This window comes from Leucoraja erinacea, chromosome 25 (assembly GCF_028641065.1).
Source record: "Leucoraja erinacea ecotype New England chromosome 25, Leri_hhj_1, whole genome shotgun sequence".
Lineage (NCBI taxonomy): Eukaryota > Metazoa > Chordata > Chondrichthyes > Rajiformes > Rajidae > Leucoraja > Leucoraja erinaceus.
This window is the reverse complement of record NC_073401.1, coordinates 10,670,413-10,688,639: the sequence shown is the minus strand read 5'-3', so window position 1 is coordinate 10,688,639 and position 18,227 is coordinate 10,670,413. Positions and strand designations below refer to the sequence as shown.

At 44.5% G+C, this 18,227-nt stretch overlaps 1 protein-coding gene across 1 annotated transcript in view; it reads right to left on the bottom strand.

Annotated features, from left to right (window-relative positions):
- The window catches only part of LOC129709364 (transmembrane protein 132C-like), a 775,262-nt gene that overhangs the window by 566,155 nt on the left and 190,880 nt on the right, over window positions 1-18,227 (bottom strand). The window contains exon 2 of the mRNA XM_055655664.1: window positions 2,901-3,798. Within this exon, the coding sequence (XP_055511639.1) occupies window positions 2,901-3,798 (898 nt within the window). The remainder of the gene's footprint in view (window positions 1-2,900; window positions 3,799-18,227) is intronic.

Below are 18,227 nucleotides of genomic sequence, written 5' to 3'. Positions count from 1 at the left end.
TAGTCTTGGAGTGGTCCGCCTAGGCTGCGGACGGGAAGAGATGCCAGCCCGCAAAGTTGGCTGCACAAGTCAGTAACGGGAATGTATCTGCTGGCTCCGGCTGGGCCAGAGTTCCAGAGGCCCGGTCGCAGCGGGGAAATTCGACCCGCTAATCAACATGGAAGTCCTGATGAGGTCGAGATCGGCTGCCTCACCCGGCCGAGGTGCCACATTTTCAGGGGGACTTCCGGGGGGGTTTCAAGTGCACTCTCGTCCTATTGTCTGTGTTAAAGGAGGTGCCGGATCACCAGTTGCCGATAAATAGGTGGTGGACTTGTATAATCCTTATCAATTTATAAGTTGCAAGATATATTTGTGTATATGTATAGATACATAATATATATATATAGACAATAAGATATATGAAATATTACTCAGACATCCTGTGCTTGTAAGTTCAAGCCACTTCATCAATGAAATATATTTTGTAACGTGAGCTTAGAAACCAGTTTATGGTTATTTACCCGACCATGGTAAATGGCAATGTTTGCTTATGCACACATTATAACACAAAATAAATGTCTTCGTACAGCATGGTTACTGTCTGGTTACAATTAAAACACAAAGTGCTTGTGTTATAACTCCAGGATAAGCATTCAACTAAGAAAACCAAGCCCAAAACCAAAGTATTATCTAACAAAGTACTTATAATAAATGACTGCATATGAGAAAAATAACCATTACCTACATAAGTACCATGCCTACACTGAAGTATTACTGAAAGAATAAAGTTTTTCCCAATGTTATTAAACAAAATGTTTCCCTTAAGGAACATTCCAAGAATGAGAGGGGCAAAGTTTAAAGGAGATGTGTGGAACAAGTTTTTGGTTAAACAGATGGTGGTAGGCGCTTGGAACGCACTGCCAGGGATGGTGGTGGCGTAGATATTAGAGTGGTGTTTAAGGAGCTTTTTGATCAGCAAAGGGATAGTCAAGGAATAGAGGGTTATGGATATGGATTACATAGAGGCAGACGAGGTCAGACCTTTCTGTCCTAGATCTCCTCCATTGTCATAGTGAGACTAAATGCAAATTGTAGGAACAGCATCTCATATTTCTCCTGGGCAGCAGTGGTATGAATATTGATGTCTCAAACATCAGGTATCCCCAGCGTTCCCACTCTCTCTATTGCCCTCCCACCCAAGTCACACCAGCTTCTCGTTCTCACCCTCCCACAATCAGCTAACAATGGCCTGTTTCCTTGATCATCATTACTTTTTTGCATTTCTTTTATTTATTGTTCTTTATCACTATGTCATCGTCTATATCTCTCGTTCCCCTTATCCCTAACCAGTCTGAAGAAGGGTCACCCAATCCTTCTATTCAGAGATGCTGCCAGTTCCGCTGAGTTACTCCAGCACTTTGTGTCTATCTTTGGTTTAAACCAGCATCTACAGTTCCTTCCAACACAAGGTTAGTTTGTCTTGGCATCATGGTTGGCACAGATATTGTGGGCTGAAGGGCCTGTTTCTGTGCTGTACTGTTCTATGCTCAAAATGAATTATCTAGTTATTGATCTCACTGTGGATAATTGCCGAGAATCTGCAATAGAAATTCCCTGTGTATAGTTATGATGGTAGTGAATTAAATAATTTAGTTAGAAGGGCAGCTTCATATTGTGCACATGATAGATTTTCCATCGAGTATTTCACTTGATGGTGTCTTTTCTGATAGGCATGTATTCACTGGAAATAATATTATTTCTCAAGACAGCATGATCGTTGCTCTTCTGTTCCAGCAATTCAAATATCAACTCTAAACGCTCATCATAATTTAGCCCAAGTGTTATAAATCATAATTCTGGCTTTCAATCAATAGATACATAATGTGCACTCCAACTGAAACTGGATAACGTGAGAACGGGTTGTCTCGGAAGATATTTTGAATGACAGCAATTCTTAAACCTTGTAAAAATATAGCTCCAGTTTGCGCTAAAAGGAGGAGATCAGGGCTATGAATTGCCAATGTTAGGGGGAATAACTTTAAGGTGAAAGAGGGAAAATTTAAAGGTGATGTTGGGGGCAAATTATATTTTTATACTGTGGATGATGGGAGCCTGGAACACGTTGCCAGGGGTGATGATGGAGGCAGATACAACAGTTTAGTTTAGTCTAATGTCACATGTACCGATGTACAGTGGAATGCTTTTGTTGCATGCTAACCAGTCAGCGGAAAGACAATACACAATTGCAATTGAGCCGTCCATAGTGTACAGATACATGATCAACGGAAAAACATGAATAACCTTTAGTGCAAGATAAAGTCCGGTAAAGTCCGATCAAAGATAGTCCGAGGGTCTCCAATTAGGTAGATAGCAGCTCTCTGGTTGTTGGTAGGATGGTTCAGTTGCCTGCTAACAGCTGGGAAGAAATTCCCATGGTTCCACCATGGTGGCGTTTAAGGCTTTTGGATGGGCATAAAGATATGCAGGGAATGGAGGGATATGGACCACATGAAGGCAGATGAGATTAATCCATCTTGGCACATGATCAGTACAGATATTGTGAGCCAAAGTGTCTATTCCTGTGTTGTACTTTTCTATGTTCTAATGTGCCTCGACAAGATAAATAATTTTTTCGTGAATAAATTGACCGTAAAATTCTCTCCAAATTCTGGACCTTGAGATAAAGTGTTTTAATACAATATAATAAATGCCTAATTGCAAGACAATTACCTTTCAATCTGAAAATTGAGATGAGTTTTAGATTTCACTACTTAGTCTCTTCTCACCCATAATGAGCCAGATGATTTTTTTTTTTTTTTTTTTTTTAAATGACATTATTCTTGCTTTGATATATTTAGTGCAACAGTTGTTAAAACAGTGGCAATCTCACAAGCATTGAAGATTGAAGTGTTACCTACCGCAGTGTGAACTGGTTCACGGGCGAGCTGCTGGCCAGAGACACGTAAAAGGTGACAACCTCGCCTTGCTTGACGGGCCTCTGCAAGACGGAGATGATGACGTTGTTGTCCAGCCGCATTTCTGTCCGCAGCGGGTCGCCGGATCCCTGGCGCAGCCGCACGCTGCCGATACGGTGCAGGGAGTGGAGCGTCTCGTCAGCGTCCTCGCGCCCAGGCCGGATGGCGTTGCCCTTGCGCACGTCCTCCGCGTCGCAATCACCGTCCTCATCCGTGTCCTGCACCAAGTAATAAAGCTCCACCGGCGTCCCCTCGGACTGGTCGGTTATCCGCTTGCGGCCCGGCACCACGGTGGACGGGTTAAACCAAGAGGGCAGCAGCTCCAGTTCCACAATGCATAACCCGAGGTCTCCTTGCAGGCGGCAACTGTTTCTCACCTCCCTCGTTTCCCGGAAGGCATACACCCGTATACAGGGGAGATTATCGTGGATGCCATAATCATCCCAGTCTCGGCCCGTGATGTAAAACAAGATCTGCACTATCGGCCGATTGGAGTAGACCTTGTCATCAATGATGTTGGCTTTGATCTTCCAGTTGAAAGTGAACTTATCGACCATGCTGAACATGTCAGAAGGTTGCAGGAGTGCTCTAGGGACAACCTGCTCCACAGTGTAAGGTCCGTAACTGGCGTTGATCACCGGGGGGTTCTTGGCCTCGTTGATGAAGAAGGGCTCCATGCGGAACTGCAGACTGGAGTTGCGCATGATTTCCTGGTTGGCTTCCTTGAGGAAAAATGAACTTGCAGCTTTCTGAACTCGGAAGTTCACCGGCAGGTACACAGGTAGCGACGAAAACCTCTGCGCACTCTCCCCGATCCCCGCGACCCCTCGGCTCTGTACAACTGGAGATAAACAAGAAAGACGTACGTGAGCAGCATTCCTAGATTTTAGAAAAAAATATTCTTTACATTCATACTTTCATTGTTCAGATCACGTGTTCAGTTCTGTCATTATTTTGAACACGTTAACACGCGTGGTCTACGCTCTCCTTTCACTCCCTATCATGAGGGAGAAGGCACACGAGTCTGAAAACCATGGCCACAAGGTTCAAGATGAGCTTCTACCCCAAAACCATCAGGCTCTTGAACACTACACAACATTAACCTCACCTATCAACTTGTATGGACTGTCTTAGATTACACTAAAAGGGGGGGGGGGGGGGTTGCACTCTTATATTGGCAATAGAATTAGCATTGAGATCCAAATTGTACTCAATCTGTTCTACTAAATGAGCTCCTTCTCTTAAAACTACCACCTAATACAAGATTATCGAAACAGCCTCTCTTTATCCAAGCTCGGTCCTGACAAGAAAATGGTGCCAAATCTGGTGCCTCTGTATAGTGTCTCAGTGTAATATTACTATACTGCTGTACTGCATCCGAGGTGCGTATCTAACATGCATCCAAGTGCTTCTGTGTAGCGAATGATATTTGTACTGAGTTGTACCTTGGTACTTGTGACAAAAAGTGCCGTAGAAGCAAAGATAGACACAAAATGCTGCAGTGAACTCTACGGGTCAGGCAGCATTTCATGCCAAGAAGGATACGTGACGTTTCGGGTTGGAACCTTTCTTCAGATCTGACCTGACCCGACCCAAAACGTCACCTATCCTCTTTCTCCAGAGATGCTGCCTGACCCATTGTGTAACTCCAGCATTTTGTGTCTATCTTCAGTATCAACCAGCATCTGCAGTTCCTTGCTACACAAGTACCATTGAACCATTGTACTGTTACGCTGCTGATTAAAAAATGCCCGCCACCTAAGGTTTCAAGTCCCCAAGGAGGTGAGAAATGGAAAGCAATTTGTTTTTGTTCTGTTTTACAAACTTCTATTGCTCCTATTACTCTCTCATAAAAATCTCTCACCTCCAAATGCTCAGAAAGGACTCTCAGCCATTTTATGCCAATAAATTCAAAGAAGGTATAAAGGTCTCTATCAGCAGATCATCATTCCTATATATCGGCGAGACCAAGCGCAGGCTGGGCGATCGTTTTGTTGAGCACCTACTCTCAGTCCGCCTTGGACAACGTGATCTCCTGGTTCCCAAACACTTTAACTCCTCTTCCCACACTGACCTTTCTGTCCTGGGCCTCCTCCACTGTCAGAGTGAGGCCACATGCAAATTGGAGGAACAGCATCTCATATTCCACTTGGCCATAAATGCAACATCTACATCAACCTTTCTGGTCATGTCTTCAAACAACTCAATCAGCTTTGTGAGACCCAACCTCCCATCTACAACCCCATGCTGACCCTAATCCCTGATCAGTCCTTGTCTCTCTCAATGTCTGTACATGCTATCCCTCAGAATATTCTCAAGTAACTTTTCAACTGCAGATGTTAAGCTCACTAGCCTATAGTTCCCAGCATTTTCCCTGCGGCCCTTCTTGAATAGAGGCACAACATCTGCCACCCTCACCCTCATTTGTTCTCTGCACCTCTCCATACCTCTAGTTTCCATATCCCCCGTGTCCCACTTAGGAAACCTGTATGGAAACCTCTGGAGACTTTGGGCCCCGCCCAAGGTTTCCGTGCGGTTCCCGGAGGTTGCAGGTGGTTGCCGGAGGTTGCAGGTAGTGGAAGCAGGTAGGGAGACTGACAAAAACCTCTGGGAACCTCCAGGGAACCGCGCGGAAACCTTGGGTGGGGCGCAAAGTCTCCAGAGGTTTCTGTTCAGGTTTCCTAAGTGGGACAGGGGCATTAGTCTGAAGAAGAGTCTCAACTCGAAATATCACCTATTCCTTTTCTCCAGGGATGCTGCCTGACCCGCTGAGTTACTCCAGCGTTTTGTGCCTATCATTCCTTTTAATCCACGCAACAAAACCGAGGACAAAGGCAACCTGCTTCAGCATGTTCTCCAAAATGGTTGATTTGATCTGCTCAGTGGGAAAAATGACAAGTTCTTTCTTCATCTGTCAAATAATCACTCAAACAGACCATCATGATGTGCTCATCCGATGATCTAATTGAGCAGTGACATTCTGAAATGACAGAAGTTAAGAAGTGTTTCCGAATGCATTACCTTCTCTCTGATATAGTAAAATGTCACTAATTTTAATCAATCAGGATTAACCATAGTTGACTAATCATTCGCTTAGGTTGGCAGTTTGTCATTCCAAATTTGATCCACAATATCTAATGCTTCTGCTCCATAGAAGAGCATAAGAAATAGGAAGAGAAATGGGCCATTCGGCCCCTCTAGCCAGTTCTACTCTAACAAGATTAAGGCTGACTTTTACCTCAGCCACCATTTTTAGGATTAAAGGACGTTCTTTTAGGATGGAGATGAGAGATGAGGAGAAATGTCTTTAATCAGAGGGTGGTGAATCTGTGGAATTATTTGCCACAGAAGGCTGTGGAGGCCAAGTCTGTGGATATATTTAAGGCAGAGATAGATAGATTCTTGATTAGTACAGGTTATGGGGAGAAGTCAGGAGAATGGGGTTAGGAGGGAGAGATAGATCAGCCATGATAGAACGGCGTAGTAGACTTGATGATTCCCCATGACTCGTGATTCCTTTACTTTGAAGAAATCTAGTGCTCTTTCTTTTGAGTCCAACCAGTGACTCAAACCAGTGAGCTGGGACCTCAACTTCCGGAGATACTCTTGTCTTGGGGCATGGAGGCTGGCGGAAGGCAAGGGGAGATGAGTTCACAGGCCGAGGTGTTCGGATCGAGGCTTCAGCAGACGTTGGAGGCCCTGGAGGCCCTGCAACAGCCTGGGGCTCGATTAGATCGGGTGACGTTGACAGTGGATGAGAGAACGGAACAGACGTGGCACGGGGCAACAGAGCAGCAGTGGAGGACATCGACACGTCACCTGGCTTGGACAACCACTGCATCGCTGACCCCATACCATCGCCATGACAACAGGCCTTTAAGACCAGGTTAATGCCAATATTTCTAACAACTCTGAACTTGAAGGGTACAGGAGGTTCTGGAGACATGGTGACTCTTGCAAACTGCCTCGGTGTAATCCACAACCTGACACTCTTTTATTTCAGTATGATTGTGTCTAATATCTACTTTGAGGCTGAATCATGTGCAAAATAAAGAAATTCACTGTGCCGAGGTACATGTGATAATAAAGACCCATTTAGCCATTGACACTTGGACAGGTACATAGATAGGAAAGGTTTAAAGGGATATGGGGCTAAAATGGGCAAATGGGACCAGCTTAGTTTAGTTTAGAGATAGATACAGCATGGAAACAGGCCCCTCGGCCCACAGAGTTTGCATTGACCAGCGATCATCCCGTATACTAGAACTATCCTACACACTAGGGATAATTTACAATCTTTGTCAAATCCAATCAACCTACAAACGTGCCCATCTTTGGAGAGTGGGAGGAAACCGGAGCACCCGGAGAAAACCCATGTGGTCACGGGTAGAAGGTATAAACTCTGTGCAGACAGTACCCGTAGTCAGGGTTGAACCTGGGTCACTAGCACCGCGAGGCAGCAACTCTGCTGCTGCCAAGGGGGCCCGTTTCAGTGTTGTACGTACAACTCTCTAACTCCACATTCCTCTCCAACTGTGGCAACACATCTAGCCTTGCTTACTAAGTATGGTTACAAAGATTTTTTTCAATCCTTGTTAGCTACCTGCAATCCAGGGTGTGGCAGCGATGGTGGGGAGTTGGTGGGGAACAATAGAGAAGGGGACCCAGCAATTTTTTAAAAATTGGATGGATCTACCTGAGCTATTCCTTAAACCTGAGATACTCGATGTTTCGAGAACAAAGGTTCTTATCAGAAGGTCATTGAACAGCAAATTGAATCTTTGATGAAGCACTTACAATAAAACAAAATGAATACTTTGAATCGGTGAAAGAAATTGATTGGATTTTTTCCTCAGGTGTCTGTGAGTAGATTGATATCGTATAGCTTATCTCTAATAAGGAGAAGATATCTTGCTCAAAGTAGGCGAATTGGGCCAAATGGCCTGTTTCCATGCTGTGTGCCTCAGATGGTTAATGCTTTATCAGAAAAGGGTCTAGTTTCAGAGAACAGACAAAGAGGTTCATGTTCATAAGTTCATAATTTATAGAAGCAGAACTAGGCCATTCGGCCCATCAAGTCTACTCCACCATCAATCACGGCTGATCTATCTTTCCCTTTCAACCCCATTCTCCTGCCTTCTCCCCATAGCCCGACACCCGTACTAATTCAGGAATCTATCAATCTCCACCTTAAAATATCCATTGACTTGGCCTCCACAGCCTTCTGTGGCAAGGAATTTCGCAGATTCACCACCCTCTGACTTGACAAGTTCCTCCGCATCTCCTTTCTACAGCTGATATAACTAAGGGGACAGATTATATCGAAGCAATAGCAGATCTGTCAGCTGAACAACAATGGTAAGAAAACGTAATGAATCATCTGATGAATAGAATATCTAAAATCAAATATATGGATTTCAGCATTGATTTCAAAATGGAAGGTAGATTTTTTCAATCTTATTGAATTTAATAATGATGTAACAATGCAAGTGGGCACTGGTACTGAGACTTGTATTTTGCTGTTTAGATTTTGAGAAAGGCCTTCGATGAGGAGCTCTAACAATGATTAAGCTAGTATTGGGAACTCCAGAGATGAGGCAATGATTTGTAAGATGGATGGCTTCAGAATGGAAAAGCACAAAGTGGGATCAAGGGCTCAGTGTTGACGGGATGTGGATGGTGGTGTTGGCCAGGACGAGGGCCTAATGTTCACAACTCACCACCCGTGGTTCCATCTCTGGGATCAAAAGTGACAAATTCTAATTCCGTGGGGGATTCCAGATCGAGTGGGCACATTAATGCTGAGGAGGACCATGACAATTTAATGGAGGACCTCCATAAGATACAAGAGACATTTATTTGTCACATGTACCAAGTGGTGCAGTGAAATGTGCGGTCGCCATGCAGCCATACAAACAATAAAGAGCACAGAACACGATAGAACAAGACATCCCCACACAGCAGGATCAAAGTTTCCCACTAAGAGGGAAGGCTCCAAAATTCAGCCTCGTCTGTAAACTTACAGAATGGGGATCCAATTGGCAGATGAATTATAACATAGGTGAATGCTAGGCGGTACAGTTTAGAAGGAAGCATAAGGAATACCCCACTCAGGGTATTCTCTCCAGGGCCCAGCATAATTGCCGTAATACGCCAATTTCTTTGCACAAATCCTCTTGCAATTAATGCCTCCACCGACTGCTTTCCCAATTGACTGCTGCACTGAATATTATACCCTCTTTCTGTGCACTGCAGACAGCTTGATTGTATTCATGTGTATGAAGGAACTGCAGATTCTGGTTTACACCAAAGATGGACACAAAATGCAGGAGTAACTCAGTGGGACAGGCGGCATCTCTGGATAGAAGGAATGGGTGACGTTTCGGGTCGAGACCCTTCTTCAGACTGAAGGGTCTCGACCCGAAATGTCACCCATTCCTTGTATTCATGTATAGTTTAGTTTAGAGATGCAGCTCGGAAACAGGCCCTTCGGCCTCCTGACTCCGATCAGCGATCCCTTCCCATCAGAACTGCCCCCTCCATCGACTCCTTTAAGTCAAGACTAAAAAATGTATCTATACGCCCAAGCCTTTCCTGAAACCCACTGAGCGAGGGCTATATGTATATATGTATGTAGTTTGTTTGTTTATACTATTCTTATTACAAATAAAGCACTTTGGCCAACGAGAGTTGTTTTTTAAATGTGCTATATAAATAAATGTGACTTGACTTGACTTGACATTAACACTACCCAGGACATACTAGGGACAATGTACGTTTTTTAATACCAAGCCAATCAACCTCTGTCTTTGGAGTGTGGGAGGAAACCGAAGGTCTCGGAGAAAACCCATGCAGGTCACGGGGAGAACGTACAAACTCCTTGCAGACAAGGACCCATAGTCGGGATCAAACCTGGGTCTCGGGCGCTGTAAGGCAATAGCTCTTCTGCTGCACCACTGTGCCACATTTACTCTGACTGGATGGCTCACAAACAAAAGCTTTTCACTGTACCTCAGTATACGTGATAATAATAAATTAAATAATTAAATAAACTAAACTAAACCTGCAATGCAAAAGCAGAAGGTCAGTGTCTCACAAAGTGTTGGAGTAAGATTGCAGCATTTGCAGTTCCTGGTGTCGACATCTCAATCTCAAGTGTTCTCTTGTGATTTTGTCTGGATTAGAAGAGATGTGGGGACCACCAGATGTCGTTAAATTAGTGGTGGACCTGTATTTTGATTTTCTTTTCTCCGCGATGACCAGACCAATTTAAATTTCCTTTAATATCTCGCTCTGATGGAAAATGATAATTTTATTCCCATCCAAACACAGGATTAAAAAATCATGGTTTAAATGAAGTAGTAAGAGTCATTTGATTGAAAACACAGCTGCATCAGTTTACACAAACTGCCTAAACTGCAGTTAATTTCCCTCTGGGTCCAGTGAAGGAAAAATTAAAAGTATGTGAACTAAAACCAAATTACCATCAAGCTACGTTAAAGTACATCCAAGAGTTGAGGAACAGAGAATCCAAAACAAAATGAGATAGTAAAGGAAATTTTAAATGATCTGGTCATCACAGAATTTTTTTTAAATCAACGTACGCTCACCACCGATTTTACGGCAACTGGTAGTCCGACACCTACTCTAATCCGGACAAAATCACGAGAGAACACTTGAAATCACACCGGAAGTCCCCCAGAAAACGTGAAGCCTAGGCTGGGCGGGATGGTCGATCTCGGCCTCATCGGGACATCTGTGCCAATCAGCGGGTCGAATTTGCCCCCTGCGGTGAGGGCTCTGGAACTCCGGCCTGGCCGGAGCAGGCAGATCCGCTCCCTTAGCCGACTCCTGAGGACAAGTTTGTGGGCCGGTATCAAGCCCCCTCAGTGGAAGAAGTGGACCGTTCTGGTAACGCTGGACACGTCTCGGAGGCCGGATTAAAAACTGATATGAACTTGAAACACTCAACGCAAGGTACAAGACATAGAAGACCTTCCAACAAGATAAGGTGCCATGTATAAGAGCCAGGATTATTGCTCAAGAGAGCCTGTGATTCAAGAGCACAAACAATTTATCTGCTAAAAAGCATCTGTCAAAAGTTGGTCTCTAAGGACAGCGTTTGTTCCCTGAAATTACTCAGTAGCTGGCTGTTCCATTTCTGTCTGCACCAGGGGCAAATCCTCATTCAACTTTGTAACTTATTGTTGTGTTTAGTTTAGTTTAGAGATACAGCACAGACACAGGGCCTTCGGTCCACTGAGTCCACGCCGACCAGCGCTATCCCACACACACTAATTCACAATATTACCATAGCCAATTGACCTACAAACTTGTAGGTCTTTGGAGTGTGGGAGGAATCCGGGGCACCCAGAGAAAACCCACGCAGGTCATGCAGAGAACGTACAAATTCCGTACTGGCTGCACCCGTGAGCAGGATTGAACTCGGGTCTCTGGCGCAGTAAGGCAGCGACTCTACCCCTGCGCCACCGTGCCGCCCCTGAATTGGACCAAGGGATTAAAACAAAAAACATGTAACGACAGGACTCTACAAGAATATGCTATGATGGAACAAGATAAAAATACAACGATGATTATAAAACAACGATAACATTTGAACTCTCTTCCCGGCACTGAATAGGAGACGTCCAATTGCCTGAGCAGTTCATGGCATTCTGGACTGGCAATTAGAGCACCACAAGATAAAAATCTAAATCAATTATCCTCCTTGGCTTCACCGCCATACCCTTCTCTCATTCCTACACCATTATCTGCATATCACATTGTCCGCAAAAGGATATAGTAATTGCAACCAATTGTTTCAATTGCATTTTGCACCAGAGACTGCAATGCCTTTGTAACAAAAGATACAATCAGTCAGAGCTCCACCTTTTATGGGAATAAATTGCAACTCGAGCCTCTGAATGTCACATGATTCTGAAGAGACAACATGATCACATGAAGATTGAATTTCACGTTTTTGGCCAGAACAGATACAGTTATTGAATGTCTTTCACAGGGATGGCTTATTGCGAGAAAAATGTCATCATAATGCAGCAGGCACGGGTCTAGAAACTGAAGCACATATCATCCATTTCTTCAGTTCAAGTGCAGTTGATGACAAGTGCCTTAACAGCATTGCGTATGCAGAGAGATCTTGGAGTCCAAGTTCATAACTCACTAAAGGTGGCAGCACAAGTAGATAGGGTTAAAACAATTAAATTAAATTTAATTAAATTCCAATTAAATCTTTCCCCCCTCACTTTAAACTTGTGTCCGTCCTCTGGTTCTCGATTCCGCTATTCTGTGCAAGAGACTGATTTTTTCCCCCCCGATCTATTTCTCTCGTGATTTTGTACACCTCTATAAGATCACCCCTCATCCTGCTGCGTTCATGAAATAGAGTCCTAGCCTGCTCAAAGTCATCCAAGAGCTCAGACCCTCGAGTCCTGGCAACATCAGAGTAAATTTTCTCAGCACCTTTCCAGCTTGGCAACATCTTTCCTATAATTTGGTGCAGAGAACTGAACACAATATTCCAAATGTTTAAGAAGGAACTGCAGATGCTGGAAAATCGAAGGTAGACAAATATGCTGGTGAAACTCAGCGGGTGAGGCAGCATCTATGGAGCGAAGGAAATAGGCAACGTTTCGGGTCTCGACCCGAAACGTTGCCTATTTCCTTCGCTCCATAGATGCTGCCTCACCCGCTGAGTTTCTCCAGCATTTTTGTCTACCTACAATACTCTATATTTTCATTTGTCTCCATTGTCAGAGTGAGGTCCAGTGCAAATTAGAGGAACATCACCTCATATTTTGCTTGGATAGCTTACAGCCCCGCGATATGAACATTGACTTCTCTAACTTCAAGGAGCCTCTTCCTTTCCCTCTCTCTCCACTCCCTCCCCCTTCTCCCACCAGTCTCATTATCTCCAACTACATTTTATCTCTGCGCCGCCCACTCCTCTGACATCAGTCTGAAGAAGGGTCTCGACCTGAAACCTCACCCATTCCTTCTCTCCAGAGATGCTGCCTGTCCCGCTGAGTCACTCCAGCATTTTGTGTATACCTGCAATACCCTAAATGTGACCTTCCCCAACATCAGATATAACTTTAACATGACCTCCCAACTTCTGTATTCAATACTCTAACGAATGATGGCCAATGTGCCGAAAACATTTTTTGACCACCCTATCCACCTGCGATGCCACTTGCAAATAAATATGCACCTGCATTGCTAGATCCCTCTGCTCAACAAACACTCCCCAAAGCACTACCATTCACTGTGTAGGTCCTGCCCATGTTATCATTCCCAAAATGCAATACCTCGCATTTCTCTGTATTAAATTCCACCAACCATTCCTCAGCTCACCAGGCCAACCGATCAAGATCCTGCTGCAATTCTCTTATATCAAACGCCACGGCAGGCAAGAGGAGAAATGTAGACACAAGGAACAGCAGGCTCTGGTTTACAAAAAAAGACACAAAGTGCTGGAATAACTCCACGGATCAGGCTGCATCTCTGGAGAACATGGATCGATAACTTTTTGGGTCGGGATCTTTCTGCAGAATGATTTTAGTCGGGAGAGAAACCTGGAAGAAGGGTTGGGATAGGACACCGTCTAACAAGTGATAGGTGGATACAGACAAGGGTTTTTTTTGTTGGCAGCTGATGGGTAAAATCCAGAGATGAAGGGACAAAAAGAGAAAAGGAATACAGGTCGTGGGAATGGAGGGGTGGGATAGAGGGAGAAATGGGTTCAAATCTAAATGGGGCACTGGGATGAAGAATGGGAAGAAGTGGAGGGGAAGGAGGTGGGTTTTTTTTTTAGCTTATCTAAAATTGGAGAATTCAGTAGTTTAGTACCACAATGTCCTTCCACGCTGCCTGCAGCAACCTGTTCATGACAGATGATTAAAAAAAGTATTTACTTCATTCCAACACAAGCTATCAAGAGCGATCAAAAGAAGAGGCAGATATTCATGTGCAAGGATGTAGACAGCTATTCCCATCTGCTGCAATGAGCTGATATGAAAGCAGGCACTTATCTTAAAGCTTCTTTATCATTGCCGATGACAGCAATGAGTGAAAAACATATATTCCAAAATATAGTTCTTCACATCATTTGTCCACCAGAAACACGTTTCTCATTTCTCCCACAATATTTCTAGACGTGTGCTATTAATCTGCAGGCAGTAGGTGATTGTAACAGCAAAATGGCATTTTCTAGAGTTTACTGTAGAAGATGTTTCTATAGCTGCAGGGGCGGCATGGAGTTGCTGCTTTACAGCGCCAAGGACCCCGGGTTCCATCCTGACTACGGGTGATGTCTGCACGGAGTTTGTTCATACTCCCTATGACCACGTGAGTTTTCTCCGGGCGCTCCGGTTTCCTCCCACACTCCAAAGACGTACAGATTTTGCAGGTTAATTGGCTTTGCTAAAAATTGTAAATTGTCCCTAGTGTGTAGGATGTAGGGGGGGTCGCTGTTCGCCGCGGACTCGGTGAGTCAAAGGGCCTGTTTCCGTGCTGTATCTCTAAACAGTACGTAGACAAAAATGCTGGAGAAACTCAGCGGGTGAGGCAGCATCCAAGGATTGAAGGAAATAGGCAACGTTTCGGGTCGAGACCCTTCTTCAGACCGATGTGAGGGTGGGGGGACAGGAAGAAGAAAGGAAGAGGCAGAGACAGTGGGCTGAGGGAGAGCTGGGAAGGGGAGGAGAAAGCAGGGACTACCTGAAATTGGAAGTCAATGTTCATACCGCTGGGGTGTAAACTGCCCAAGCGAAATATGAGGTGCGGCTCCTCCAATTTACGGTGGGCCTCACTCTGGAGGAGGCCCAGACAGAAAGGTCGGATTAGGAATGGGGGGGGGGGGGGGGGGGAGTTGAAACGCTGAGCCACCGGGAGGTCAGGTTGGTTATTGCGAACCGAGCAGAGGTGTTGGGCGAAGCGATCGCCAAGCCTACGCTTGGTCTCACTGATGTAGAGCAGCTGACATCTAGTGCAGCGGATGCAATAACTGAGGTTGGAGGAGGTGCAGGTGAACCTCTGTCGCATCTGGAAAGACTGCTTGGGTCCTTGAATGGAGTCAAGGGGGGAGGAAAAGCGACAAGTGTAGCATTTCCTGCGGTTGCAAGGGAAAGTGCCAGGAGAGGGGGTGGTTTGGGTATGAAGGGACAAATTGACCAGGGAGGTAGGTGATTGTCAATTCGTTCCTTCCTACCCTTCCTTCCCTAGCAACCGCAGGAAATGCTACACTTGCCTGCTTTATCTCCCCCCTTGACTCCATTCAAGGACCCAAGCAATTTTTCCAGGTGTGGCAGAGGTTCCAAGTCCATTCTAGGAAGAAAACACAAGGAGATGCATGTTTTTTAATTTCAGTTTTAGAGAGACACGGTGAAAATAGGCCCTTCGGCCCACTGTGTCCATGGCGACTAGCCCGTGCTCTAGCTCCATCCTACACACTAGGGACAATTTATGCAGAAGCCACTTCACCTAAAAGCCTGCATGCCTTTGGAGCGTGGGGAGAAACCGGATCACCCGGAGAAAACCCATGCAGTCACAGGGAGAATGTACAAACTCCGTACAGACAGCACCAGTCGTCAGGATCAAACCCAGTTCTCTGGCGCTTGAAAGCAGCAACTCCACCGCTGAGCAACTGTGTCACCCAAAATGCTGGCTTACAAAGTAAAACAAAGTGCTGGAGTAACTCAGCGGGTCAGGCAGTATTTCTGGATCTCATTCAACTGTTCTGATGAGTCTAAAAGGCACGTACAGGCCAGAATGAGTCCAGATGGCAAATGTCCATCCCTGAAGGACATCAATGACCTAAATAGGCTTTTATAATAAAATCAGTGCTTTGTGCCAATTGTTAATGAGATTAGCCTTTTCTTAGAAAAAAATCCAGATTTATTCAGACTTGAATTTAAATTCCCCAGGTGCTGCAGTGAGATTTGAACTTGTGCCTCTAAATCAGCAATGCAGAACACATGCTATTAGTCCAATACCTTAATTAAGAGTCAAGAGTGTTTAATTGTCATATGTACCAAAATGGAACAATTACATTATTAAATGCAGTAACAAAAGAAATAAATTCAATAAATGAAAATAACAATATTAGTGCACTAATCGGTACTGACGTTAGAGGTAAAAGCGTGGAAACATGCGTTTCGGCCCACTGAGACCACGCCGACCAGCGATCTCCCAGTACACTAGCACTATCCTACACACTAGGGACAATAGTTTTTACAACTTACAGAAGCCAATTAGTCTACAGACCTGTGGAATGTGGGATAAAATTGGAGCACCCGGAGAAAGCTCACGTGGTCACAGGGAGAACGTAGAAAGTCCGTACAGAAGGCACCCATGGTCAGGATCGAACCGGGGTCTCGGGCGCTGTAAGGCAGCAACTCTACAACTGTGCCACCGTGCTGTACTGTACAGGATGCTAAGACTTGAAACTGAAGGCATGAGAGAACACGGCTTCGATGGGCTGAATAGGCTTTCCTCATCATCACAATGCAATATGGAACTCGCCCGCTAATCTGATGTGAATAAAGAAACAGTAGAATATTGTTGAAACTGGGCAGAGGTAGAGTTGCTGCCTTGCAGCACCGGAGACTCGGGTTTGATCCTGACTACGGGTGCTGTCTGTACAGAGTTTGTACATACTCCCCGTGCCCACGTGGGTTTTCTCCGAGATCTTCGGTTTCATCCCACACTCCAAAGACGTACAGGTTTGTAGGTTACTTGGCTTGGTGTAAGTGTAAATTGTTCCTGCGTGAGTGTAGGATAATGTTAATGTGCAAGATCGCTGATCAGTGCAGACTCGGTGGGCAGAAGGGCCTGTTTCCACGCTGTACCTCTAAACGAAACTACACTAAATTAAAACGCTGCCTTGTCTAAAACTGGCAAAGGGCCTGATTGTAAAAAATGGCATCTCCCTCAAGACTCAGAGTAGCATGTCTTGCTCTGTGCTGTGCCCGGCACAAAATTAATTTCCACAATCTTAATGACTACATTAAATGGAAAGATAATAACTTGAGGGCCTGAGACTCCGATCACAATGAACTGAATTAGTTCCAGAAGTGCATTCAAGGCGACCCAACTTTCTGATTTGAAATCCTAAACTTACACATTAAAGATAAGATGGGTCTCATTTGAACCCACGCCATTTACACTGTTTCACATTACCGTATGGATTTACTGAAAAAATCAAATTCTAATAATTAATCCATGTATTCCTGTAGGATTTCTTGCAGTAGTCAGTTTCAAATACATTTTAAACATGTAAGGCAGGCTATTAAAAAAAAAAACATGACTTTAAAAATGTTTCAATGTCAGAATCTACCAGTTTATTGAATAAACATTTAAGTTCAAGCTTTGTCGACTACTTACTGATTGACATGATCACTGACTAACGTGCTAGAATATAGATATTTACCAATAAGACACAAATGTTAAAGCTGGGAAAATCTGAATTAACCGTCTCTTTCCATTCCAATACAGAATTCCACCATGTTATGGTCACTAGGTAGACAAAAATGCTGGAGAAACTCAGCGGGTGCAGCAGCATCTATGTAGCGAAGGAGATAGACAACATTTCGGGCCGAAACCCTTTATGGTCACTGTTGCCCAAGGGGCTTTGCACAACAAGATTGCTAACTAATCCTTCCTCATTACACAATACCCAGTCACAATACCCAGCCTGCCCTCCAGCTGGTTCTTCTACATATTGGTTTATAAAACTATCCTGTATATATTCCAGGAAATCCTCCTCCTCAGTGCTGTTACCAATTTGGTTGGCCTAATCTACATGTCACCCATGATAACTGCATGGTAGGGAAAAGTTTTTTTGCATGCAATCGAAATAGATCACATAATACTATACATACTGTAAATACAAGCAAGTTAAACTCAAGGGTGGCACTGTGGCGCAGCGGTAGAGTCGCTGCCTTATAGTGCCAGAGACCCGAGTTTGATCACAACGATGGGTGCTGTCTGTATGGAGTTTGTATGTTCCCCCTGTGACCGCATGGGTTTTCTCTGGGTGCTCCGGTTGCCTCCCACAATCCAAAGACATACAGATTTGTAGGTTAATTGGTTTTGGTAAAATTGTAAATTGCCCCTAGTGTGTAGGATGGTGCTAGTGTACAGGTGATCGCTGGTCGGCTCGGACTTAGTGGGCTGAAGGGCCCGTTTCTGCACAAAATCTCTAAAGTCTAACTGCAATAGAGATCAAAGGGGAAGATGCAGAGTGCAGAATAT